At 46.2% G+C, this 27,798-nt stretch overlaps 1 protein-coding gene across 1 annotated transcript; it reads right to left on the bottom strand.

Annotated features, from left to right (window-relative positions):
- MECR (mitochondrial trans-2-enoyl-CoA reductase) lies at positions 1-26,726 on the bottom strand. Its single transcript, XM_039511811.1, has 10 exons — positions 26,534-26,726; positions 16,225-16,322; positions 15,791-15,922; positions 10,083-10,226; positions 7,933-8,035; positions 6,029-6,131; positions 4,739-4,812; positions 3,490-3,550; positions 2,297-2,369; positions 1-961 (listed from the first exon to the last, which is right to left on the bottom strand). The coding sequence occupies exons 1-10, from the start codon at positions 26,680-26,682 to the stop codon at positions 798-800; spliced, it is 1,101 nt and encodes a 366-aa protein (XP_039367745.1). The 5' UTR covers positions 26,683-26,726; the 3' UTR covers positions 1-797.
- Between the last annotated feature and the right edge of the window lie 1,072 nt (positions 26,727-27,798).

Genomic DNA, 27,798 nt, shown 5'->3' with positions numbered 1-27,798 from the left:
TCTCTCAAAATTCTAGCATTTATTCTGAACAATCATTGACATTTCAGTGGCCCATTTCACAATTCTTGCTCTTGGACGACAGGTTTGCAACACAATGTGAAGTGCCTTTATTTCAGCCGCAACTGCCTCAATATCAAACTACAGAGGTAAGTTTCCCTAAGGATTGTACATGACAATATTGGGGTTAGGATATTCCACATCTAGAGGAGTCCTTCATGGGAAGAAGCCCCAGAGACAGAAAAATAGAGGTTTCCTCACTTAAAGCTCACTCTGGGCCAGGCAAACTTTACAGTAAGGGTCGCATTAGCGTCTTGTTGGGAGTCCCAGTGCCTTCCGATCTGGGTGACTACACACAGCCAGAGCACAGTGTTTCTATCTGTGTCCTCCTTGACTGCCTGATTTCACCAGCAATCAGCTGGAAGTTGATCGGCCTTGCCCCTACCCTAATTTTTAGGATTCCAGGCACTGCACCTTAGCCACCCTTAACTTTCTCTTGCAAAACAATTATTTTAGCCAATGTGAAAATAGGATCCGTCTCCAAAAGCAGAGATCTACTGTATGCTTCTGAGTCACGTATTAGCCTCAGATGTGATTGTTATTGTTTCAAGTGGGCAAAGTTGACAAATTTTAGAGATTCTTCCTCTTCAACAGCTCTCTCCTGAAGACAGGATACATTGAAGCAAACGTGCATGAAACCAGTTGTATTGTCTCCAACGGCGCCAGAACTGGCTGGGATTCAGCTCCCTCTTAAAAATCCTCTGGAAACAAAGGGTGTATGATTGTCCATGGGAGCAGGATCACATGGTGAGTACCTGTTTAGATGAGACGAATGGCTTCATGGAGGCCTCCAGGGCAATTTGGTAGTCCTTCAGTGGGACCTGTGTGCAGGCTGGAGCAGTGAGCTGCCCCTTATGAATAAGATCACACAGGGTCAGAATCATCCCAGTCAATCGGTCCTTGTCTGCACGGGAAAGACAGAAGAGAGTAATCCTGCCCCTTCCAGAGCTGAGGGTGAACAAGACCCACAACGCCACCCAGAGGAAATGAGACAACTGACAAAACAAACGAAAAATGAGCTGGTCTTGGCTGCCCTGGCCACCTAGCAACACAACACAAGGGAGCGGAGTTCAGGTGCTAAACTCCCTGGGACAGCAGCTCGGGACAGGGGCAAACGATCTCAGTTTCTTCAGCAACTCCTTCCACACTGTTCAACACATGCAGCAGCATTCACTGATTTTGGAGGGAAATGTACCCAGTTTGTATGCCTGGTACAAGGCAGACGATCCCACAAGACTCCCTTGTACTGACTGCAGTGTTGCCAAATTGGACAACTGATTTGTTCGTTGAGAGGGGAGACAGTCCCCTGTGACCTTTCTGTCCTTCGGGGTTATGCTACAGGTAGGTAGCTAGCGTCCTGTTTGATGGCCTGCCCTGCTCACTACACTAGATGTTACCTGCCACTTGCACTGCAGCTTGGTCAGCAACCATCTGGCACACGCTGCTTTGAACTCAAGGCTGCGTCTAGGTAGCTTCTGCCCAGTCCACACAGCCTCAAAGCAGGAAGGGCCTGAAACACGTTAAATGCATAATGCCTGACTTTTTAAATTGCAAGTGCTGAGCAACATCAGAGTGGAGCTGAGTAGATAGGCCTGGACCAGTCGCAATTGTTTAAACTCAACATTGTAGTTTGTTGTGGTTCCTGGCCAAATGGACTAACATGTGCTGAGGCCAAGGGCTGATCACAGATTCTGTTGGTTACACATGGGCTGTAGCTCAGGGGCACGGCAGGGGAATGATACAGCTTGTGTCTCCCTGGATTAATGAAGGAAACTCCCCGGGTCTAAACTTGTCACCAGCCTTCACCCACTTGTGCTTTTTGATGTCTAGAAACCCGGCTAGCAAAAGATTTATCTGCTCTTCAGACGCTGAGTTTGAGGGCTGCTTTGCCAGTACTTCCCCGGGAGGGCTTCTGCTAAACTAAAAACTGGAGATTCTGCAGGATGTGTTCTGTGCTCTGTGTTTCTAGGGCCTCCCTAAGAACTGGGATGAGAGAAGCATTATCTTGTTGTCCAGGTTGGACAGGAAGCCAGGTACTCGAGTGCTAATTCTTGTTCTGACAGTGACCTTCTGTGGCATTGGCCTAATCGCTCCACCTCTGTGCCTCAGCCTACACACCAAGAGAAGCAGGGACAATGCTTACTTTCCTCGGGGGGGAGAGGGAACTTTAAGAGAACACATTAATACTTTCATAGATTTCCTACTGGCTACATCCCCACTGAAACGAATTTCAACTTACTCTGGGTTTGGTCTTTCTTCCACTGGGTCATCCAAAACCCACGCAGCTTCACATCCTTAAAGATGAATGCACTCTGTAGAAACAAGGTGAGACACACCATGATTCTTGGAGAAACTGTTTACATTGGGCATTCTTCAGTTAGCATATTTCTGCTGCACACGGGCCATGGGAAAAGATTGTCCTTGTACAGCTGCTAACACACTTCACACGCTGTTGCGAGTTTGACAGTCACTTTCCTGCTGCTATGAAGATCTGCAATTCTGCCTCCCTGCTAATGACTGTTGCTTTTAGAAGAGCCTTAATTTGGGGCAAATTCACTCAGACAATGCAGATTTTTTTCTTTTACACATCAGCAGAATGTTAATCCTCTTCACAGTACAGTGGCTAGTAAATAGGAGATTAAAAACCAAGGGCTGGTTCCTTCCAAAATGATCACATTCTTGCCAGAGTTGTGATAACTGCAAACATGCATTGTCCATACAGTGCCTGTTTTGTGGCAAAAGAGAATTTCAGGCTCTCTGGCTGTCAATCTGGCACTAAATTTAAAAATTCACGTTCATAAAGCGTTGTGTGTTAGCAACGAGTCCCCACGACCAGTAGAGCTCTGAGAGGATACAGGACTAAGGTTAAGAACGTTAAAGATTGTTCTGTCCTGGCAAGAGACGCCTTAGCTACTAACTCCAGGTCTGAGCAAGGATTGACACTGGGAAGATCTGCCCTATGTGTGCATCTTAGAGTGAAGACAACTTTTGCAATGAGGATTTGCCTGGCAGATGCTAAATAGCTGGGTCAGTGACATACTGGGGTCAGTCACTTCATAAACACTGTCACGAGTATTGCAGACACCCTCCCAAACCCTGTAAACCAGCAAGAGGCAAGAACTAGCTCATTCCTGCCACATTCTCAACCCGTTAGTGACCATGGGGCATTGGTTCTGGAGCTCAAATGGCACAAGGAGGTAGTGCTGGAAGTCAAACGCACACTTCATCCAGTCACTCCTAATGGTAGCGATGCCGCTACGTGGGAACCGAGGAGCTATAGGGAGTTAGGGGACAATATGTAGATGTGGTGAAGCCAATCCCGTGGGGCAGCCAGTTGCTCGCAGTGGATGTTTTGGATGGAAAGTTTCAGTGCTGTGGAGTAAGGGCTATGTGATATGAATACAGAGAATGTCACAAGCACCTGTTACTTACCACAGGGACAGTCAAAGGCTGTTTTGCCATCCCGCCATATGTAACCATGGTCCCTTTCTGTCTGTATGGAGAATCAGGCGTCAGACAATTAATGATCTCCCCTAATCAGGGTCTTCAACCAGACCTGCTCTCCTCCTCCAATTCCGAACCCCTGCAGATACAGACGCCCTCACACAGGCGGCTCTTTCAATTACTTTGTTACTTGCTCAACTTGCTTTCTAGCTTCCCCTCCTTCTCACAGGAACCATTAGCTGAAATGCTCACCTAGAGTTAATGGACCACTCCCACTGCAACAGCCCACCAAGACAATGAGCACGATACTATAGGGATTCTGATCTCATGGCTGGATGTGAGCTTCCACTCTTACTAGTTTTTAAAAGTCTGTTATTGTGTGTCATTGGAGAGGAAACCTCCCTAGAGTGCTGTAAGGTCTTAGATTTCAGTTACTGTATCTTCCGAGAACCCTCCACCCTGCATTTTTAACAAGTGACCTGTGTAAGATAATTCTATTCATAGACTGTAAGATCAGAAGGGACCACTGTGATGATTTAGTCTGGCCTCCTGCACAATGCAGGCCACAAAACCTCACCCCCTCACTCCTGAAATAGACCCCTAACCTCTGGCTGAGTTACTGAAGTCCTCAAATCATGTTTAAGGACTTCATGTTACAGAGAACCCACCATTTACACTGCTTGAAATGTGCAGGTGACCCTGTGCCCCACGCTGCAGAGGAAGGTGAAAAACCCCCAAGGTCTTTGCCAATCTGACCTGGGGGAAAATTCCTTTCAGACCCCAAATCTGGTGGTCAGTTAGACCCTGAGCATGTGGGAAACACCCACCAGGCAGATACCTGGGAAAGAATTCTCTGTAGTAACTCTGAGCCCTCCCCATCTAGTGTCCTGGCTCCAACCATCGCAGGTTTTTTGCTACTGGTAGTCACCTATGGGCCACATGCCACTGTAGGCAGCCCCATCATACCATCCCCCTCCATAAACTTATCAAGCTCAGTCTTGAAGCCAGTTAGGCATTTGCCCCCACCGCACCCCTTGGAAGGCTGTTCCAGAACTTCACTCCCCTGATGGTTAGAAACCTTCGCCTAATATTGAGCCTAAACTTGTTGATGGCCAGTTTATATCCATTTATTCAACTGGTCCCGACCGCTATCCCCAGTCTGGACAAACCAGTTCTTTGAACACGTACTTCTCCAAGTGCTAAACACACGTCAAAGGAGGAAAACAGCTGAACTTACTGTATATGGCGCAGCATCTCAGTCGCACTTTTCCCTCCGACACAATTGAGAGCTAACCGGGGCTTAGGGACTTTCTGGAAGAGTCCGTGTTTTACAGACAAAAAAAAAAAAAGAAGATTCAACTCTTGCCCATCAAGCCAAATTTCTGTCCAGCAAGAAGCACTGAGTAGCCATGTTCTGAATTCCAAGGTTACCTTCTCTTGGGGTCAGGACTCTGTCTGCTGAGGGAGGCAGGTTCACGTGTTTTAGCCCCAAAGTTTGCTCAAACCAAGGGCAGGCCCAGAAACGTACCCGCAGCCGGATTTCCCATCTGGACACCACAGTAGAAATGAGAACCTGCCCACGCTGCGGGGGCAGCCTCCAGAATCAGAGAGAGGAGTCCAAGGGAAACAATTCCCTGGGAGAACGAAGGCCCCCACTAACTCTTCTGTCTGCATGTTAAATGGTGGTATATATCAGAGCACAGATTCTAGACATCAGACATCTACATAGTCTCAGCTAGTCCATCTCTGCGCCAATGTGGGATTTCCCCTGTGGCACTATTAGTGCTACTGCATCATCGTCAATACTGCATTTCCACCCGGGTCACCTCAATTCCCAGTTACAGTCGAAACAGAAGGGGCCCAAACATGGACAATGGAAGTAATCTGAGGTACAGGGAGTACTGCGGCGTGGCACTGTTCAGTTTACAGAGGAAATAAGTAAGAGAGACAAGAGAGGATATAAAACAGCGAAAGGTGTAGACGTGCTCAGACACTCCAATTTATCCTCAGAATAGAAGAGCAAGGGGACATGCAATCAAACTAAAAAGCAACCTTAAAAATGATAAAAGGAAACCGTTTATTATTTTTCACCTATGGAACTCACCACCATAGGATATTATAGAGACCAAGCGCCTAGCAGGTTTAATTGGCATTTATATGGATTAATGAGAACACCCAGTTTCATGAGAAGATAAAGTAAGGGATATACACTCCTGATTTACGGAATAAGGCCCTGATCCTCAAGATATTTATGCTCTTAGCTTCCATTGATTTCAATGGAAGTTAGGTGCCCAAATACCTTTGAAAATCTGGACCTAAAACAACTGCTCATCTGCCCAAGGGTTAGGAAAGTTACTCCATAGTTGTCCATAATAGGATTCTTGCACCTTTCCCTGCAGCATCTAGTTTTTACCACTACATTAGACAGACCACAGTCTGATCCAATATGGCTATTCAGAGGTTCCTGTATTGTCTTCGGATCCTGGGAATTAGCTTCCTCTTTCTGGAGAGCTCAGCGTTACAATACCTTAAATAAGTCTTTCATCTCTGGCTTTCTCAGCATCTCTTCTGTGATGACATAGTCCGCACCAAGGGACGTCAGTCTGTCTACCACCTCTTGGAGGTTGGGTCTGGGAAGGAAGGACAAAAAAAAAAAAAAAAAGACAAAAAAAAAAAAGATTCGCAGAAATAACTGGCATGTTTCCCAAGCCAAGATGGACAGTTCTATAAACCCTAATCTGTAACTTGTGACCCAGGATGAGCAAACTGGGCTCAGCCCAAACTTTGGGGAAGATGTTCCCTTCCAAAAGCAAGGCTCTTGGGGGGGGGGGGGTTATCTCCTCCTTCCCTTGTCCTGTTATTAACTGTCCAAGCCACTCCTGCCTCTGTCCCCTAGTTTCCTCACTTTCTGCATCAGCTATAAGCCCCTCAGCCTCACCTTCAAAGCTCTACATGGTGCCATCCAACCTCCCTCTCTGCCCTCATCCCAGCCTTCACTGTCTACCCTCCAGCAGCCTTCCTGACAACTGCTCCTGGTGTCTCCTCCTCCCGCTCTGGTCTGCACCTTCTTTCATGCTGCCTCTTCTGCTTCCCACACACAGGTACCTGTCCTCTCCTAAACGCTTTCCTCTGCAAAGCTTCCTACCCTGAACTCGGATGCCGGCTCCAGCTGTTCCTGCATAAGATCTGCTGGCCCCTGAACACTCACCCATAAGCTCCAAACAGGGCTTCTTGTCTGCTCAGAGTAAGAGCCAATTACCAATCACAGAGCAGGTCGCTGCTTCCCAGCTCAGTGCCTGTTTCACCACCAGCAGCTGATGCTGCTCCACCAAACCAAACCACACCCCACTTTCAGGCAAGAGAAAGGGATGGGACCAGCAGCACTGTGAGGCAGGACAAGCCTCCTGAGCAGGCCACAAAGTGGGAGTAATAGGTAATAATTGGAGATATACCAATCTCCTAGAACTGGAAGGGATCTCGAAAGGTCATCGAGTCCAGCCCCCTGCCTTCACTAGCAGGACCAATTTTTGCCCTAGATCCCTAAGTGGCCCCCTCAAGGATTGAACTCACAACCCTGGGTTTAGCAGGCCAATGCTCAAACCACTGAGCTATCCCTCCCCACCAGGTCCCTCTTCGTCTAGTCTCTCCTTATCCCATGTCCAGATCCACTAACGGTTCCCCCCACCCCCACCTAGCCCTTTGGAACTGGCCAACCTTGGAGTTACAAATCCCTCAGGACTAGCCAGCGTCAAGGGCTAGTCACGCCCTCTCCCAACAGGAATTTTAACACTCATCTTCGGAGGGGAGACATTTAATACATTCGCTAATCACTCAACAGGCAGCCTCATTCAGAGAGGAAAGGGAAGCCTTATTGTGAAGGACTTCATTGCTGGATTCAGCTACCTGAATGAACACCCCCCATTGCCCATTCAGACACAAATATAGTCTTTCTATCAACAGGAGGTATTGCCCAGTTTTACAGCGCAGGTTCTCGGCCTCCTTTGCACTATTTGCAGACCGGAGACAAAAACTGATGCAGGTTCTGAGATGGTGATCCTGCTAACCTTTAACCTGTCTTCACCCCACCTCTTTCTATGGCATAATTCCGGCAGGAGGGGTTCCCTTGTGTAGATTCATATTAGAGCAGTTAAAGTGAAAAATTCGAGACAGACCGACAAATAAACATCTAAATGCAGCTACTCTTAACTGGCCACAACCCAACCTTTATGCCCATCTCCCTCATTTCCAAGAGAGAATCCCCTCCCCTCCCACTGAGAATCTAACTCAGATAATATAGAGCAGAATGCAGGGTGAAAGGAAGGGAAACTGAACAGTCCAGGATAAAGCAAAAAAGTTCTTCTATCAGGACAATTTTAACAAATGACCCAGTTTGTAAGTCTCTCTAAAAACCAGGGCCCACTGTACACGTACCTATCTCGGATCACATTGATTGTTTTGATGCCTAAAGCTGCTGCAATCTGAATAACAGCCTGTCCCACGCCACTGTTGGCTGCATTCTGGATGATGGAATCACCTGCAGCAAAATAAAGAAGCCCAAATCAGCTCTGGCTTGAAGCAAATTTAGTGCTGGAGAAAGGTGTGGAGACCTTCAGTCTTCAGGGCTGAGAGTATGGTCAAGAACAAGGACAGCACAGACTGCTGCAAGGCAATCTTCCCTGATGCTGTCCCGTCAGCATGGCTCATCCCCATTCTGGCGGCTAGTTCTAGGAGCAAGAAAATAACTCAACTGCTCCGATAGCCAACAAGGGATACTGCTAAGTGCTAGCTAGGGTCAACGGAGGTGGTGGTTTTTGATGCAGAGATGTTTCCAAGAGCTGAACTAAGACTCACCAACTTATTTCAGACAGGACCTCAGATGGGAACAACCTTTCAGCCACTATGACCACATTTAAATGAATGAACTACAATTGAAAGGCTTAATTCCTTCACAATACATTCATCTGAGAATTTCATTCACCTTAGACACATTTACTAAGACTTTTTTGGAGTGGCTTTGATATATTCCCGGAAACCTAGTATAACCTGCTGCTTATTTCCTCTAGGCTTGCAAGAAGGACTTGCATCTGACCTAGAACTTTGAAGGCACAAGATACTGATCATAAAATTTGGCCCTCATATCAAGTAATTCATTCATTCATAGAGGATAGGTCCATCAATGGCTATTAGCCAGGATGGGCAGGGATGGTGTCCCTAGCCTCTGTTTGCAAGAAGCTGGGAATGGGCAACAGGGGATGGATCACTTGATGATTCCCTGTTCTGTTCATTCTCTCTGGGGCATCTGGCACTGGCCACTGTTGGAAGACAAGATACTGGGCTAGATGGACCTTTGGTCTGACCCAGTAGGGCCAGTCTTATGTTCTTATTCAAGTACTTTGCAAACACTCATTTACCCTCAGCTGGCAAGCTCCTTGGGCAGAGGCTGTGATGGGGGTATCTAAACTCTACACTGGCAATGACAGGCTTAAGGTGAACCAGAGAGCCCAGTTAGCCCATTCTATGGCACCTGGAGGAGAGACAGATAATGAAGGATTAGACCCAGCTGGGGAGAACCAGGCTGCATGGTTCCTAGAAAGAAAGGATGCAGGAAAGAGGTAGTTGGGCATTTCCTCTGTCTGGAAAAGGAACCATCGAGGGGTGTACAGGAAGGAGCTTGTACCCTGAAAGGAGAGGGAAGCTGGTGAGAGGACTCCAGGGAAGCTGCCCCAAAGGTCAGTAGCTCAAGATCAGCCATGCCACCAGAAACTAAAGCTTCAGAGGCAGCATCTGTAATAAAGTGAGAAGATGCAGAACCTGAGAGGCGGTGAAGATCCGTGGAGGACTGGGCCCAGGGAGGGTGGAAGAGCTTGAGATCTTCAACCCACAATTTGAGGACTTCAATAACTCAGACATAGGTTAGGGGTTTGTTACAGGAGTGGGTGGGTGAGATTCTGTGGCCTGCGTTGTGCAGGAGGTCAGACTAGATGATCATAATGATCCCTTCTGACCTTAAAGTCTATGAGTTTCTATTCCTTTGAGTGTGGACGCTGTTACGCTGAAAGAGTGGGACTCAGTGTCACCTGCAGACCACCGAAGTCTGGAGAAGGCGGGTGAGGCAGAGGGGCTGCAACGCTGGATCTCACTAGGAGGAGGTACTCTTGGATAGCGAGTTATGACAGGGACCATATCTTCGGCTGTGTTTGGGCAGCATGCAGCACAATGCTGATCTGTCCCTAACTGGGGCTCCCAGGTGCTACTGCAATATAAATAATAAATAACTCTGAACCATCAGGTAAGAAAGCAGGTGCAGAGACTTGCCAGAGATCATGCAGTCAGTGGCAGAGCTGGGGATAAATCCCATAGTCCTATCTCCCAAACCCCAATTCTCACTACTCAATATTAGTACTTTCCACACAGAAGAAGGTAGAATTTTGTTTATGCACCTGGATAAACTGTTAACAGAATTTACAAATTCCTTCCAATTAACTTGTTTAGGGTCAATATCCGGGGAGGGGATGTTCCACTGGAGTGTAAAAATCAGTCATGTGTTAGGAGAGTTACGCAGCACCGGTGAAGAGACGTACCTGGCCCCAAGGTCTCGAAATCAGCCAGCATCCGATAGGCTGTGCAGGGGTTGACGCTCAAGGTGGCAGCACACAGCAAAGGGATGTCGCGTGGGAGTTTCACCAGGGTTTCCTCGCTGAACACTGCATCCGTTCGCCACGTTCCTGGTTTAAAGGACAAGGCTTATTCAAGCTATGAGAAGCGTCAGAAAGATGCAGGCAAGTTGAGCAAGTAACTGCTTAGGCAAAAGTTTTCAGGCCCAATAAAGTTGGAGAGAGAAATGTGGCCTTGAGATCTAAGCACAGGCTAGGGAGGCAAGACTCCTGAATTCCAGTCCTGGTTTGGATACAGATTCCATCTCTGGCTATGGGCAAGCCATTTGAAGCTTGATTTTCCTGGGGTGCTAATTAGCTATGTACATAGTTAATGTAAATCTCCAGGAAACGTGTATATCTTGTCTGGTGCGCACTGAATGAGGTAGGATGCTGCAGCTGCCTTTATTAGCGTGGCTAGCATAACTCATTCCTATTTAGGAATCTGTCCCTCCTGTGTAGTTTTTATTTTTATAAAGTTGTGTCTTCACTTAGAATCATAGAATCATAGAATTCAAGATCAGAAGGGACCATTATGATCATCTAGTCTGACCTCCTGCAAGATGCAGGCCACATAAGCCAATCCACCCACTCCTGAACTAATTCTCTCCCTAGACTCTGCTGTTGAATGCTCCAAATCATGATTTAAAGACTTCAAGTAGCAGATAATCCACCAGCAAGCGACCCCTGCCCCATGCTTCGGAGGAAGGCGAAAAACCTCCAGGGCCACTGCCAATCTACCCTGGAGGAAAATTCCTTCCCGACCCCAAATATGGCGTTCAGCTGAACCCCGAGCATGTGGGCAAGACTCTCCAGCCAGACCCTCTGGAAAAGGCTAACAATATCCCAACATTGACCCTTTGTACTAATTACCAGTGTGGCACGTTATTGACCTATTGACTAAACCCATTATCCTATCATACCATCCCCTCCATAAACTTATCCAGCTTAATCTTAAAGTCATGGAGGTCCTTCGCCCCCACTGTTTCCCTCGGTAGGCTGTTCCAGAATTGCACTCCTCTGATGGTTAGAAACCTTCGTCTAATTTCAAGCCTAAATTTCCTGACTGACAATTTACCTGCACCAAAGAAAAAATGAAAGTAGTCAAAGAACTAGTCCTCCCCCCAAAACCAGAAAGGTGCTTTAAAACACAACAGCGAACAGTTAAGGTTGCTAGTTAGCAATGATGCAACTACCTATCATTCAAAAACAATAAAAGTGGTAAAAAATAGGGTTTATGATAGACCACCAAGTCAGGAGGAGGAGGAGGTGGACAAGGCAATTCTAGAACAACCAACAGAAATATCCAAAACACAAGACCTGGTAGTAATGTTAGACATTAACTATGCAGACATCTGTTGGAAAAGTAATGCAGCAAACCACAACGCTTCCAACAAGGTTTTGGAACGTACTGGGGATAACTTTTTGTTTCAGAACGTGAAGGAAGTAACGTGGGGGACAGCCATTTTAGATTTAATTCTGACCAACTGGGAGGAATTGATTGTGAATCTGAAGGTGGAAGCAATTTGGGTGAAAGTGATCATGAAATGATAGATTTCATGATTCTAAGGAAAGACAGGAGTGAGCAGCAGAATAAGGACCATGGACTTAAAAAAAACAAACAAACAGTCTTTAACAAACTCAGAATTGGTAGGTAGGTCCCATGGGAAGACTCAGGAAAAAGAAGTTCAGGAGAGTTGGCATTTTCTCAGTGAGACGAAAGCACAACTGAAAATTATCCTGATGCAAAGAAAAAGATAGGAAGAATAGTCAGAAGCCAATATGGCTCCCTCAGGAGTTCTTTCATGACCTGAAAATCAAAAAGGAATCTACAAAAAGTGGAAACACGGACAAATTGTTAAGGAGAAATACAAAAGAAGAGCACAATCCCATTGGGACAAAAATCACAATATGAGTTACACCTAGCAAGGGATATAAAAGGAAATACGAACAGGTTCTTTAAATAATTCAGCAGCAAAAGAAAGACAAAGGAAAGTGTTGGCCCTCTACTTAGTGTGGAAGGAGAACTAATAACTGATACATCAACAAGGCTGAGGTGTCTAATGTCTATTTTCGTTCAGTGTTCATTAAAACGGTTAATGGTGACCATATAGTTAACACAATATTAACAAAAAGGAGAAAGGAACACAAGCCAAAATAGGAAAAAAACAGGTTAAAGAATATTTAGATAAGTTAGATGTATTCAAGTCGTCAGGGCTTGATGAAATTCATCCTACAATACTTAAGGAACTGTTAGCAATTACCTTTGAGAACTCCTGGATTGTACTTGAGACAGACAGACAGAGCAAAGTGAATATACACCAGTAGGGGAAGTTACTCTACACCAGGGGCAGGCAACCTATGGCACGTGTGCCAAAGGCGGCACGTGAGCTGATTTTCAGTGGCCACCTGTCCGGGCCTGATCCTGGCCACCGGTCCGGAGGGCTCTGCATTTTCATTCAATTTTAAATGAAGCTTCTTAAACATTTTAAAAACCTTATTTACTTTACATACAATAGTTTAGTTATATATTATAGATTTATAGAAAGAGACCTTCTTTGTATTACTGGCACATGAAACCTTAAATCAGAGTGAATAAATGAAGACTCGGCAGACCACTTCTGAAAGGTTGCCAACCCCTGCTCTGCACCCTACAGACAAATTATTTTTTTGAAAGCCAATACAATTAATACTTTTAGAGACAAGAGCCCCATCATTCATCTCTGAATTAACCTAATATTCACTTTTGCCTATGAGTATTTACTGTCTCCTATTATGGTTTATGCATGAGGGGTACACTTGATTCAGTAGAATCTTCTTAACTGGAACCCCTCAGTGGATTGTTTACCTTCCTGATTAAGTAGAAAAGCCATTTGAGATGAAACAGGCACAGAACAGATGGAATTGGCAAAAAGTGGCCAGAAAAGTCAGAGTGGCCTAAGAGACATTTGTTTTGAAAACCCCAACATTTTTACTGAAAGACTCTTAAGGAGACAACAGCAGCTAAACATAACAATAAGCTTGTTTATATCATACTTGACAAGCCAAAGCCTTTACACAGGTGCAAAAGAAGAATAATGGCACTCATAAATGAAACTGCAGCTACTTCTGGGGAGGAATGTGATGTGGTAACCTTATCCAACAGGTCAGGATGCAAGTAAAAGTCACCATATCCAGCTTATGCTATAGAAAGTAGAATTTAGAATGGAAAATGGTGCAGAAGTGTCCTGGGAACTTCATTTATCATGAGTGGTCTTGATGTCTGATTTTATGTACTGACTCAAAATAACTTGTGCTAACTACTGAGTCACCAGCACCACTCCTTGCAGCACCTGGATTTTCTCTGTCCTTCTCTCCTTTATGCAGACCAGAACTGGCTCTATTTAGCTTTGAAATCTGATGAGATCACAGCCTGAGTCAGTATGGCTGCATCAAATAAAGAGTTCTAAATCCTTAATAGTATAAAATACGACAAGAACAGAGATTAAAGCAGCATAAAAACAGCTCTGAAATTGAGTGCCTTGTGCAACTCCACTGGCTACACAGATGCTTCTCGTTGGAGACAATATAACCTATTACATTTGCAATTTGACTAATATGGTGCTAAATGGATTCCAACTGCTGTTTCTCTCGCCTGGAACATTCTCTAATGGAGGTTTTTTGTGTGTGTTTTTTTAAAATCACATCCGATTACACGTAATTGCTGTAACTAAGCTGCGCACATCACTGAGGCTGTACCAAGCTAAAACAGCACTTCAGAGAGTAACAAACTTGCTTTAGGACATCACAGTACCCCAGGTGTTTTAAGATCCCACAACCCTTCTGTTCAGAGTGTTAAAGTATGAGCTCATCAGGCAAAGCACGTGGGTGTAAGCTGCAGAGGAAGGATGGTTTGTGGTTAGGACAGTACACTAGGAAGATCCAGGTTCAATTCCCAGCTCCACTATAAGCTTCCTATGAGACAAGGTGGGGGAGGGAATATCTTTTATTGACCCAACTTCTGTTGGTGAGAGAAACCAGCTCTTGAGCTACACAGAGGGCTTGGCTACACTTGCAGATGTGCAGCGCTGGGAGTCACAGCTGTCTTCGTACAGCTGTGTAGGGAAAGCGCTGCAATGTGGCCACATTTGCAGCGGTGTTGGGAGTGGTGCATTATGGGCAGCTATCCCAGCGTTCAAGTGGCTGCAACGTGCTTTTCAAAAAGAGGGGGGTGGGGTGGAGTGTGACAGGGAGCGTGGGGGGAGAGAGAGAGAGAGAGAGAGAGTGGATTTTTGGAGCCGACACTGTGTCAGCTCCCTGCCTTGCAAATTCTGACCATTTCCCTGACACCTCATTTACTCTTAAATGCAAACAGCCTGCAGACCAGATAAGCAGCTGCTCCGACGGACTCCCTTTCCCCCCCTCCCCCTCCCCCTCCCCACCGTGCTGTTTCTCTCCTCAAGCAAACACTAGCTGTAGACATTCATCCCCCTGCCTGCCTCATTCACAGCAAACAGGAGCTGTGTTTGTTTTTTAGATAAGCAGCTCCGGGAACCCCGAGTTCACAACAAAACAAAGAGAGGCATCATAACAAAACAAAGAGTTCTTTAGTTAAAAGCATTATGGGAAAATTCTGCTGGAGGCCAATTACAGCGCTTTTGGTGGCCACACTGGCGGAGCAGCGCTGCATCACCAGCGCTGCAATAGTTATACCCGAGGCAGAGCAGGAGTACAGCCAGCGCTGCAGCCAGGGAGATGCAGCGCTGTATGTGCCTTGCAAGTGTGGACGGTGTGTAAGTTGCAGCACTGTAAACCCACCACCAGCGCTGCAACTCTCCAGTGTAGCCAAGCCCAGAGCTCTTCTGCAGGTCTGGGAACGGTACCCCGAGTGTCACAGCGAAATACAAGACCAAACAGATTGTTTAGCATAAGTAATTAGGAGACCATTCAAGGTGAAGTGAGTTGTTAACACCCCTGTAGTGACCGGACAAAAAAAGGGGGTTAGTGGGCTATCGATTGTTGTAGTAAACCATAAACTCAGTGTCTTTATCAAAACAATGATTTTTAGCATCTAGTTATCTTCCTGTGTGACCTTGGACAAGGGACTACAGTGGACGATGGAGCTGTAGAGTCCCTCTGAAAACTCACTCTGCCTCAATTTGTCCCGCTCTGAAGTGGGGATAATTCTTCCCTACCTCATAGAGGTTTTGGAGGCCGGATTAAGGCCACATGAATACTCAGATTTCCAGGGGTGGTTAGAACAACAGCCTGCTTCAGACTTTATTTTAAACGAATGAAGTTTTCAAATATACAAAGCATAATTCGGGTTCCTATAGGAATAGAAATGTTTTTGTGACTATCTATCGCCAGTGAAAACAGGTGTGTGTTTGGGTTTAAACATCTGTGGGTAAGCAGTTGCTTGTTGCAATCCTACCTAGAGCATATAGGCAATGGTCTAATGGTTAGAGCTGGGGAACGCAAACCAGAAATCCTGGGTTCTAGACTCAGCTCTGCTCTGTGACTAATTCACCGGGCTAAGTCTCTATCTCACCATGCCTCACTTCTCCCCTGAAAGGCCGATGGACAGATGCTCAGCTGGAATGAACTGGAATCAACAGAACTATGACTACTAATGAGAATTTATGTAAAAACCTCACCAAGTTCCGCATCTGCTGGGATAACCCAATCCCCAGGCTTCAGAGAAGTCACGTGACTGCCAACTTCCACCACTTGCCCAACACCTTCATTCCCTCCTACAGCAGGCAAGTCAGGGAGGAGGGCATAAGTTCCTGTTAGAGGAGGGGAAATATCACAGCATTTTTTTAGTAAAAGGAACAAACTGCAAACTGTTCCCTCAACTTCTGTTCTCTAAGGCCAGGTTCTACACCCCTGCAGCTCAGGAATCCAGCCCTAACTCCTGTATAAAAATTCCCTAGGGGACATCATTAAAGTTTTGACAGGCGGTTTGTGTAACTACTCATCTGACAACATGTGGCTAATCAATAGGTATTCCACACACATTTCAGAAAGGGAAGGCAAAAGAAGCTGTTTATAAGCAAAAAGTCAATTCAACCAGAGACACCGAGGTTACCTTGGATCATGTTGATGTCTGCTGGATTGATAGGGGCTGCCAGCATCTTCACGTGAACCCCAGCATGGCCTAGCTCAGCTTGCTCTAGATCCTTTAGTCTAAACAAAGAAATATACAAATGTTACTACCACTGAATGTTGTATAACGAGTGTTCTTGGCGCAAAGTGTATCCTAGAACAAAGACCATCCCATCTCACCGCTCCATAGCTTGCATGGCAGGTCAGACTTATGTTATGCAGCAAGGAGCCCCCAATTATGCAGTACTGCCTTCCCCAAGCCTACAATGCTCCCCAGGCTAATCAGCACAGCTCCACTTTCCTTCCCCTTTTGGAAGGAAAGGCTTGAATTCCTGATCCACCAATCCAGCCCAATATCTGCTAGGTATCTGGGGTAGCCGTGTTAGTCTGTAGCCACAAAAACAACAAGGAGTCCGGTGGCACCTAAGTGGTTTTTTACCCACAAAAGCTTATGTCCTAATAAATCTGTTAGTCTTTAAGGTGCCACCGGACTCCTTGTTGTTAATATCTGCTAGTACTGCCAAGAACAAGCACACTGGTTTGTTTCTCCTTAGAATGAGCAGTGGCTGTGTTCACACCCCTCCGACGTGACTGGAGTGGTTCATACCTCTCAGAGAGATTGCCAGGAAAGAGCCTGAAAAGTTGTTTGCACTGGTGGGCATTTTTTTAAAAGGAAAGTTTAGGACTTTTCTGCATGGGGAAGAGGTTTTCAGCATAAACTAAGGGTACATCCAGACTACCTGCCGGATCAGCGGGCAGTGATTGATTTATTGGGGATCGATATATCATGTCCCATCTAGACGCAATATATCAATCCCCAAACGCACTCCTGTCAACTCCGGAACTCCACCAGAGCAAGCGGCGGTAGCGGAGTCGACGGGGGGAGCCACGGCCATCAATTCCATGCCGTAAGGACGGGAGGTAAGTCAAAATAAGATATGTCGACCTCAGCTATGCTATTCCCGTAGCTGAAGTTGCATATCTTACATCGACCCCCCTCCCAGTGTAGACCAGGCCTAAGGTGTGAATTTAAACCAATATAATTATACCTGTATAACTTCCTGTGTGAAAACTCATACTGGAATATGATTGCGTTTTTGCAATTTAGATTATGTTGCTTGGAAAGGGGTTTAAGTTCATCCCAAAAAAGGCCACTTATATACCGGAAAAAGTGTCCACATTGGGGGTGTGTGTTATACCAGTACAAATGAAAACTTTCCCATGTAGACAAAGCCTTGGATTCTGCAGCCACATAACTGTACAAAGGGACCTATTGGCATTACAGAGTCACACAACATACAGAGGTATTGGCAAAGGGTGAAAAGATGCTTTCAGATGAGATGCAAGCCAAGTTAGATACACACAGGAGAGCGACTCCAGAAAGCAGGAGCTACAAAGGCAGCTCTTGCACCAATAGCAGTGAGATACTGGAAGGACAGACAGAAGCCCAGTGCTAGATTACTGCAGATGGGTCAGCTGGAGCAAACCCATTAAAGGTTTTACAAATTAGGGCATTTTCTTTTTAAACTACCTGTGAACTGAATCAAGTGTTAAGGGAGTCTGATGTGGCGCTTGCACATGGGCTGCCAATTTTAAGAACTTTAGCTATGATCACGTCCTTTTCAGTGTGTGTCATTAGAAGCAATAAATTGAATTCTCTTCACAGCTTGTCCTGTGCTGGCAAAGTATTTTCCCTCCATTTAAGCTGCACGGCTGATGTCTCGATAAATCTGAGTTTTCAATTAAACAGCAAGATGTACTTGTTAGAAGGCTTTTAGCACTCAGGAATTTGCATCCTGTAATCATGCATTTTAAAGAGGGGGCTGAGCGTGAAACAGTGCATTAAAGCAGTGGTTCTCTACCAGGGGTATGTGCACCCCGTGGGTACACAGAGCTCTTCCAGGGGGTACATTAACTCAGGAAGAGATTTGCCTAGTTTTACAACAGGCTACATAAAAAGCACCAGTGAAGTCAGTACAAACTAAAATTTCATACAGACAATGACTTGTTTACACTACTCTACATAGTATACACTGAAATGTAAGTACAGTATTTATTTACCAGTTGATTCATTTTATAGTTATATGGTAAAAAAAAATGAGAAAGGAAGCAACTGTTCAGTAATAGTGAGGCTGTGACACTTTTGTATTTTTATGTCGGATTTTGTAAGCAAGTCGTTTTTAAGTGAGTCATAACTTGGGGGTACGCAAGAGAAATCAGTTTCCTGAAAGGGGTACAATAGTCTGGAACGCTTCAGAGCCACAACATTAATGCATCTGTAGAGACCTGGGCTCATAGTCTGACTGGGTCACAAATGAAACAAGAGTTTGCCTTCAAAGCCATTTGTCCACACTGGGTCAAATCCCCCCCTGGTGTAACCAGCTAGTTACACCGGGGGTGACTGTGGCCCAATTCTGTCATGGACAGCTGGCTCCTCCAGAGCGGCCCAGGCCTAGAATGGATCTTGGTCAAAAAAAGGAGGGACCAGGATTCTCAATGCAAACTCAAATCCTTGAGGCAGGATCCCCAGGAGATAAGTCCAACAGACTCATTCTTCTGACTTCGCTGCTCTCTCCCCTCTCCCTTGGCTCAAGCCTTGTTTGTGACCTGCAGGGTGAGCAGGCTCAAGGAGTCACCTGAAGATGGACATGCATTTTAAATCTTTCACAAGGTATCAGATACAACTGTTCAAAGGTTAGCAGGAGATTTAAATGTTCCCAAGGCACGAATATTTAGCAGCTGCATAGCACTGTGTTCAACACAATAACAGTAATGAATATATTCTTACAGCACCCCACTGAGGGAACTTATCCCCATTTTGCAGATGGGAAAATTGAGGCACAGATGTTAAGTGGCTTGTCCCAGGCCCTGGAGGGAGCTGGTGGTAACTCCAGGATTAGAGCTAGGGTGATCAGACAGCAAGTGTGAAAAACCGGGATGGGGGTGGAGGGTAATTGGCGCCTATACAAGACAAAGCCCCAAATATCGGGACTGTCCCTATAAAATCAGGACATCTGGTCATCCTAATTAGAACACAGGATCTCCTGGCATCCAGCACAATGCTAGTTTCTCCAAACCATGCTATCCCAAGTCAGAACTGCCCAAAGCCTGCTGAGCTCAACTAAGGTCAACAGGAAGAGAGAGATACATAGGCAGAGTTAAGGGAGATATAGGGATGGCTAGGGCTGGAACTGCAGGTGGCTATGTGGGTCAAGAATGAAGAGAGCTGGTATGGGGAAACCATGCAGATCATTCAGTCCCCAAGGCAATTATCCGCACAGTGTCACAAGGACTAAGTTAATTCACAAATTAAAACATTTACTGAAGGGATACAATTCTGCAACACACAACAGCCGCCGCAGGTAGAGGGGACAGCGTTGAATTTCCTAGTTTCTGTGGGTTCAGTCGGACCCCTAAAATTTTGTGTACAGAGGAGAAATGGTTGCAAATTTGTGTAGACAAGGTAGCTTTAGTGTTAATATTAAAAGATTCTTTGTATGCTTAGCGTCTATACAAAGAGAGCACAGGCAGCTGCTGGTGCGAACGCAGACCAGAATTACTGGAATTAGGTTTGACATGATGCTATTTCAACAGAATTGTTAAAGCTCTTCCATTGAAGCTATAATGACTCCATTCAAAGCCGTAAGATCCCAGTGATTTAAATCAACAGATCATGGACACAATGGCTCATTTACAGCTATTAGTGTCAACAGGAACGTATGCACGCACAATAAGAACATATATCAAAGTCGGTCTGGATAAAGGTAGCGGGAGTCCTGCACAGCATCTGTGCCACACTCAGAGTGATTTTATTGCTTGGCTCTGCTGGGAATTACATATCTGTTTGGAGTTAATTGGTACACTGTATCTATCACCCTTGCGGGATGCTGTGCATGGCTGTTATGTGCACAATACAGTTTCCACATCGTTTATTTTACCTGCTTTGCTAAATGGCGAATGTTTCAGTTTGTGTCTTTTTCTCCTCACTGCGGCTTCAGTTCTCCTCCTTTCCCTCCTTTTACGGAGATAGTGAAACAAGAGTCTTTAAAAAGGGGGCACTTATTGTACCTGTATCCCAGCTCTCCTTGAGCAAAGCTCCCACGGAAGTCAATGGAAGTCCCGAGAGTGCAAAGAATTCAGGATCAGATCTGGCGCATACACAGGGACACGTACTTGAGTTGGGACACTGGAGGCGAGGTCATGGCAAAGAGCAGCAGTTTGCTTTTATGTGGCTGTTTTGTAACTGTTTATGCTAACGGTAACATTTTCTCAACAGGAAAAAAATCAAGTTTTTGAAAATACATTTGCTGCATATGCACCCTTGCTGCTTTTTAAAGTGGAATATTTTGACTATTTAATTTCTTTGAAGTTTCCTTGGGCTCTGACCCACATTATAGATTAAAGGTCTGCATAAAAGTCAAAGGCCATTATATTAAGGTCCAATATGCTATGCAAGAGAAAATATGATAGCTACAAAAGTAGGTGGGACACGATGCACATCCTTCCAGTTTGTTTGATAAGCTGGAAACATCGACCATAGCACCTTCCTTCTGAGGATTTCAAAGCACCATTAAATATTAAGCTTCACAACAGCCCTGGAAGATAAACAACTATATCCCGTTTTCAAGCGGGGAAGCTCTTAGGGGTTAAGTGTTTTGACAGTGTTTCCATAACAAGGCTACGGGAGATAATGGAAAAGATCACAACTGATTCAATCATATGATTTAAGCTCAAATCACATTTCCTCTTAAATCAGCGGCTGGCATCTCAAAACAAACCTTCTATGCCACAGCTAGAATCACGCCGTCTAACCAGATTCTGACACGTTTATAAAGAACAAGGCCCGGCACACCTGTGTGCTAAACCAGGTTGGCATGTCCACGATTAAGTTTCACACACTTATTTGCATCCCTAGGTTTGGGGAATCAGAATCTAGAAATCAGCTGCCAGTGCCAGGAGTAGAAGATTGTGGGTATTGCCCCTCCCACAATATAGTGCAGCCATTTTGGGATGTAGACATACTAGCTAAACTTATTACAGACTGGTCCTAGATATACAGGGAATCCCATTAGAAGCCAGTAGAGAAGTCATCCTGTGTGAGCCCTTAATCTAAAATTCAGTCGAACAATATTTGACAATTAATTAATAACTCTCCTAAAAAATGGGTTTCTAATAGAAATGCTGTCAGCTGATAATTACAACAGTACTAGCAGAACGCTGCTATAATCACCCAACTTGGGCATTATTATGACCTCTAGCTGAATAATGGCCACTAGCCTTAACTAATCAGGAAATGGTGTAAGAAATCCATTGCTTAATCTAGGAAATGTTGGTCGCATATTTCACAGATAACATTGCACTTGCTTTGGTGTCAGGAGGAAGTTGCATACGGTAGCAGCACTGGCACTTTCAGAAAGCAGAACAGGATTCGGAGAAATGGAGAGCCAGATCATCATTAGGCAAGATTTACTCTTATGCAAGAAACAGGGGAAAAAGCTTTAGTACATTTGTTGGATAACTTCTTCTTTCCTCTCTTTGTTTCAGGGTATGTTTACCCAGCGGGTGTGAAACGTTTTAGCTCAAATCCCTTACGAGCCATACAAAAAGCCCTTGGATACGTACCTATATGTCCCCAGAACACACACTTGCTGGGTCATCTAGGGATATAGGTACAAGTGCACAAATCTAGGATGTTTTCTCCAACACCACTTAGAAGGAACAAATTATGAGCCCACTCCTTACTCTGGCCAGGCTCAAGTATAGAACATAAAGACGGGACCCAGAATTCTCAAGGATCACAGCTTCAGGGCATGCTAGACACCGGCAACTGCCATTGACTTCAGTGAGAGCTGAAGATGCTCAGCAAACCCCTGGACCAAGCAGAATGTGAAGCACTTTCATACATTTAAGCAGAAGAGAAAAGTGCCCTTTCTTTGTAAAATGTGACTAAGTGATGAGGACTTGCTTTCAGTCTAAAGATTTCTTCCCTTCCAAAGGCCACATTCTAGTAGATTTCACCATACATCTAAGTTTAACCCTCTCTCCTCAAAACATAATCTCTAGCTTGCCGTTTTCGAAGCCAAAGCCTGTATTACAAATAAGCAATTAAGTTCTCACTTAAAATAACTGATTTATTTCACTACGGTCCAAGGAGTTTTGGTTTGAAAATACAGCAGCTGGTTTAACATCTTTTTAAGTCTAGATGAAAGTTATCCTGGCTTAAAGTTTCTTACAAATGAAGGTTTGATTAGCCTCCTTTTCCTTCTGGGAGAAGGGGGTTCGGAATCATCACACCTACTGGTGTTATATCTGACAAGGCAGACTTAGTGTCAGATCTACTTAACACAAACAGTTCCTGTCTAGGTACTCAAAAGATTTTAGTAGACAGCTAGTCTTAGATGGAACCAAAAGAAAAAAAAAACTTTTTAGCTAAAAACAGTGATTTAGGGAGATTCAGTGGGAGATTCAGCCTCCCATGGCAGATCAGACACAACACTGGTTTTATACTCGGGGGCCAGAACTGCTCTGATACTCTACTTGCACAAAGAGAGGATGTGATCAGCAATGGTTTGATAGACATGGTTGCTGTTTTCATGTTTAAAGTGTTCAACAATCCCCCTTCAACAAAAAGAATATAGAGCGTTTTATGGAAGCCAATTAAAATCTTGATGCTCAAGAGCCTAATGCCAACATTTAAAGCCTGAGTAGGGTTAAAAAGTATAAGTGTGGCCTACAGTACAAAGTTTTGACAGCAAAGCTATGTCAGCAAGGAACATGGAAAGAAAAGATCCCCTCCTCCCCACAACCCAACAGAGTGATGCTGACAAAAGCCCGTGTGTATATGCAGTTGTCCTAGCAAAGGAGCCCTTGTGCTGGCATAGCTTATGTTGTTTGCAGAGGTGATTTAACTATGCTGGCAAGGGAACTCCTTTAGCAGCAAGAGAACTCCCTGAGTCAGCGTAAGCTGCATCTCCACTAGCGGGCTTCGCCAGCATAGCTACGCCAGCCACAGCATTTGTAGTGCAGACAAGCCCTTACGCCAACTGCACCACTGCATTCATGCCATGTGCTCACAGCACCAGTCATTTTGGAGGGGGGGGGTGATGTCTAAGCACCCGCTTCTCCCAGTATTTTCCATTGCTGTTGGGAGTCTCGGACCTTCAGCAGACGCTACTGGAGAGGACACTGCTGGGAACCAGGGGACAGCGTGTGGGGTGGGGGGAAGAGTCATAAAGATCATATAAAAACCCTGCAAAGATATGTTTCTTAAACCGCTTCCCTCTCCCATTTGAAGTGGAGACAGGAGCACTCATTAAGATGTATGTGTCAGCCATAAACTGAATCAGACATGCATACCATCCACCGGGACAGATTGAGTCGTACTGTCACACCAGGTGAGGAGCAGTAAGATTAATATACCGGTTATAACTGCTCTCTACTGGATGGAATATGTTGGACCTGCTTCAGTGTCTCGGTTCCCCCTACTGACTATTGACACCATTCACTGGCTAACTTGTCTATGTGTTGTCATATGACAACTGGTGTGTATGTGCACAGCCATGGATTGTTCTGAAGTACAACTGGGACACAGAGTCTGCTCTCTCTTTCCCTGGGGCAAGTGCTCACTTTGTGGTCCGGAGGTAATACATAACTAGACATAGTAATGCTGATTCCTTCACATTGCCCACATCTTGAATTCCCCAGAGAAAGAGAGAGAAAAAACAAGGTCATAATTTAAAAAGCTGTACAATTGCCAGGATGCACATGCTGTTCAAAATCACCAATAATAAAATCTAACTAAAACCAGCACAAATACCAACATCTTCAAATGGAGTTATCACTCGTGCTAGAGACCAAAATATTACATTAAAAAGTGGAGCCAAGTATCAGGGGGTAGCCGTGTTAGTCTGTATCCACAAAAACAACAAGGAGTCCAGTGGCGCCTTAAAGACTAACAGATTTATTCGGGCATTAGCTTTCTTGGGTAAAAAACCCCACTTCTTCAGCTACATCCCACAAAAGCTTATGCCCGAATAAATCTGTTAAGTCTTTAAGATGCCACTAGACTCCTCATTGTTTTTATTAAAAAGTGGGACTCTCAGAGGGCAGAATAAACTCCCAGTGAAAATCAATTACTGTATATGATTTGGCAGTTGGCTTATACTACAAGTACGTTTTTAGTTTATGTTTCCACCCGACTCAGTAATATATTACTAGCCTTACTTAGCTAAAGATACGACAAGAATCAATACCCAGTCCATAGCGTCAGCTACACAGCATCCAACTCCACCAAATGCTTAACTGTGGGAAATAAAGATTCCCCAGCCAAGTGTGAAAGGTCTAGGAGTTTGAAAATGAATCAGATGAGCCACCAGTGCCAAGTGAGACTTACGCATATATTGACCATGCAACGACTGTGCAAACTTTAGACATACAGTCACCTTGCAAAATTACATCCGCCTAAAAATGTTGCATTACCACCACCTAAAATCATGGCAATGGAAAGTTAGCAAAGATTTCTCTTTTTTTTTCCCCCTAGTTGGTTTACTTTAGGCATTTGGCAGCACTTTGTGTAAGGTTTGTTTCATTCATATAGCCCAGTGGTTTTCAATCTGTGTTCCGCACATCCCTGAGGGTCCACACACTATGTCTAAGGGGTCTGCAAAAGGTTGCTGTTACCAGAGAACCGTGGTTTTCAACCTGTGGTCTGCGGACCCCTGGGGGTCTGCAGACTATGTCTAAGATTTCCAAAGGGGTCCACGTAGAAGAATAGACTATTAGGATTGGAAGAGACCACAGGAGATCATCTAGTCCAACCCCAAACTCAAAGCAGGACCAACCACATCCCAGCCAGGGCTTTGTCAAGCCAGGCCATTTGAGATCTTTTAGGGGTCTGCAAATTTAAAAAAGGTTGAAAACCACTGGTATAGCCAGTCTATTTCACTGTTGCTGACCCTTACAAACATAATCAGGGGAGCAAAAAAATCCCCATTTTACATTTCCTTAAAGAAACTTATAAAAAAGTTTCAGGAAAACTATATAAAGAGGACTCTATCAGAATCTGTGTTTTTTCAGTTTGGACCTGACAGCACGTATTTACTTAACCCTGACAGTATTGGAGGTGGTAACACGTATATTACAGAAAATACAGTAATAGTGTGAGTGATCAAGGTCACCTGGCTACAGAAGTCAAAGAGTTTCAACTTCGTCCTCTAGCTAGTGCACTCAGCATCTCCCTGATTTCCAGAGGAGAACCATGCTAAATGTGAGCCACAAGAGCAGCAGGCCAGATCCCTGTCTCAATGAAGTCACTGGGGTTACCCCACATTCACCGCAGCATAAGTGAGATGGGTCTCTGGTCCTACACAGGCTCCACAGTACCATGGGCCTATCCCATCTCTCAGATCCAACCCACATCTCATTTGGATCAGGGGACAGGGTGCTGGGATTTGAGGAGCTAGCATGTGCACATCCTGGAAACTTCATGTTCCAGAGGAGGCTTGGTACAAAGCATTTGCAGTGGCCCTGGCACCATCACACCCCAGCTGGGAGTGCAATGGGGCAGCCATGGCATTAATCAGCAGGTCTCTTACTGCACCTTCTTCTGCCAGGGCAATGGGGGCCGTGCAGCAGGGCACAGGTGCTCAATGAGGACCCTTCCCCCTGAATGCAGGAGACCAGCCCACACTGCCAAACCAGCCGTTCTGCTAAATATCCCCCCATCCCAGGATCCCCCTCTACCCACCTATCCCCCCCCACACCTCCTCCAGCCATGCCTGGGAGCCCCCTCTACCCCTGCCCCCCAGCATGTCCCCCACCTACCTCCTCCAGCCCTGCCCCCCAACCCAGGATCCCCCTCTACACACCCGCCTGCCCCCACACCTCCTCCAGCCCTGCTCTACCCCTGCCCCCCAGCATGTCCCCCACCTACCTCTTCCAGCCTTGGCCCCCAACCCAGGATCCCCTCTACCCACCCGCCTGCCCCCACACCTCCTCCAGCCCTGCTCTACCTGTCCCCAGCCTGAGAGCCCCTCTACACCCTGCCTGCCCCCACCTACCCCTCCAGCCCTGCCCCCAACCCAGGATCCCCTTTACCCCCGCCTACCTCCCTCCAGCCCTGCTCTACCCCTGCCCCCAGCCTAGGACTCCCTACATATGCCCCCAGCATGCCCTCCCCATCTCCTGCAGTCCTGCCCGGGGGCCCCCCAGCGTGTCCCCCACCTACCTCCTCCAGCCCTGCCCCCCAACCCGCGACCCCCCTCTACCCCCCAGCCCGGCGAGCCCGCCCTTACTGTAGAACCCGAGCCGGCTCCCCGTGCTGCGCATAGACCAGCGCCTGGCAGCGGGCCGGGGCCGCCGACACAGCTGCCCGGGGGCGCAGGAAGGTGCCCAGGAGGGGCCGGGCCCCGCGGACCAACCCCAGCCCCTTCGCCAGCCGCATCGTGCAGCCCGCAGCCGGCACTGCCAGGCGGCCACTGCAATGCGCGTCACGGCCGGGAGCCCCGCCCCCTGCCCGGGAGACCCCGCCCCACTCCCGCTAGCCCCTCCCACTGCCCGGGAGACCCCGCCCCATCCCTCCCTCCAGCTAGCCCCGCCCACTGCCCGGGAGACCCCACCCACCCCTTCCCTCGCTCCAGCTAGCCACGCCCACTGCCCGGGCGCGCTCGCCCTTCGCCTAGGTTAGCCCCCCCCGCCCCATTTAAAGTCAGTGAGTGATTAGGTGCTTGGTGCTGCCCAGGGCCCCCTCCCTTCCCAAGGGGACTGCAAATTGGGGGCTTCTGCCAAGCCTGCTGAGTGGGAATGTTGCTTCTGGGGTGCAGGGCCTAGGCTGGGAATTGTGGGGCACCTAGGGGTGCATGGGCAGAAGGCAAAGATTCCCTGGAGCTAAAACGTACGAGAGCAGCCCCCAACCCCGGTGGGTGCAAGGCTGTGCCCCTCCAGGCACTGTATGGATGGGCACCGCAAGGTAAACACACACTGGTTGGTGCAAAGAATCTCTGAGCCTCCCTGGCAGCTCCACTGGAAGCTCCCCAAACACGATTGCTTGAGGCTGCTTTCCTGGTTTTTCTCCCCCCTACTAAAAGCCGGTAGGAAATGAAATGCTGTGTTGCACCATCATCCCCCCGTTCCTACTTTTCTGTGAAGGGATCATTGCTGCAATTACTTACTATTGAGTGAAATATTACTGACCCCACATGTTCAAAAATGAGGAGTCTGGACCTAAAAAAAAATTCATTATTTTAAAATAAATAAATATTGGGTTCTCTTTACTGGCCCTTCTGGTTTTTCAGCCTTTTGGGAGATTGTCATGCAATAATATGATTGCAGCAGCTGGGGCTTTAAGAAATACATTAAAATCACAGGACTGTTTACATTAAGGAAAATTGCAAAGGTTTTGCTACATCACTGGAAATTCCCCTTCACCTCCACAATATAAATATGCTGAACTGATGCAATTTACTTTGATAAATTACCTAGCCACATCAGCATAAACTGCACTCATTCAAATTATCTAGTTACACTGGTGTGCCTATGCTAGTGCAAATTTCCTAGTGTA

Source organism: Mauremys reevesii, linkage group 23 (genome assembly GCF_016161935.1).
Source record: "Mauremys reevesii isolate NIE-2019 linkage group 23, ASM1616193v1, whole genome shotgun sequence".
NCBI lineage: Eukaryota > Metazoa > Chordata > Testudines > Geoemydidae > Mauremys > Mauremys reevesii.
Note: the sequence above shows the minus strand (reverse complement) of the source record. Positions and strands in the feature narration are given on the sequence as shown.

Excerpts from the sequence above, each read along its gene's own strand:
- MECR (XM_039511811.1), bottom strand. The coding sequence starts at position 26,682 with ATGCGGCTGGCGAAGGGGCTGGGGTTGGTCCGCGGGGCCCGGCCCCTC. Across the intron at positions 3,551-4,738 it reads GAGATGCTGCGCCATATACA|ACAGAAAGGGACCATGGTTA; the intron begins GTAAGTTCAGCT and ends TTCTCCATACAG. Across the intron at positions 2,370-3,489 it reads AGCCTTTGACTGTCCCTGTG|AGTGCATTCATCTTTAAGGA; the intron begins GTAAGTAACAGG and ends TTGTTTCTACAG.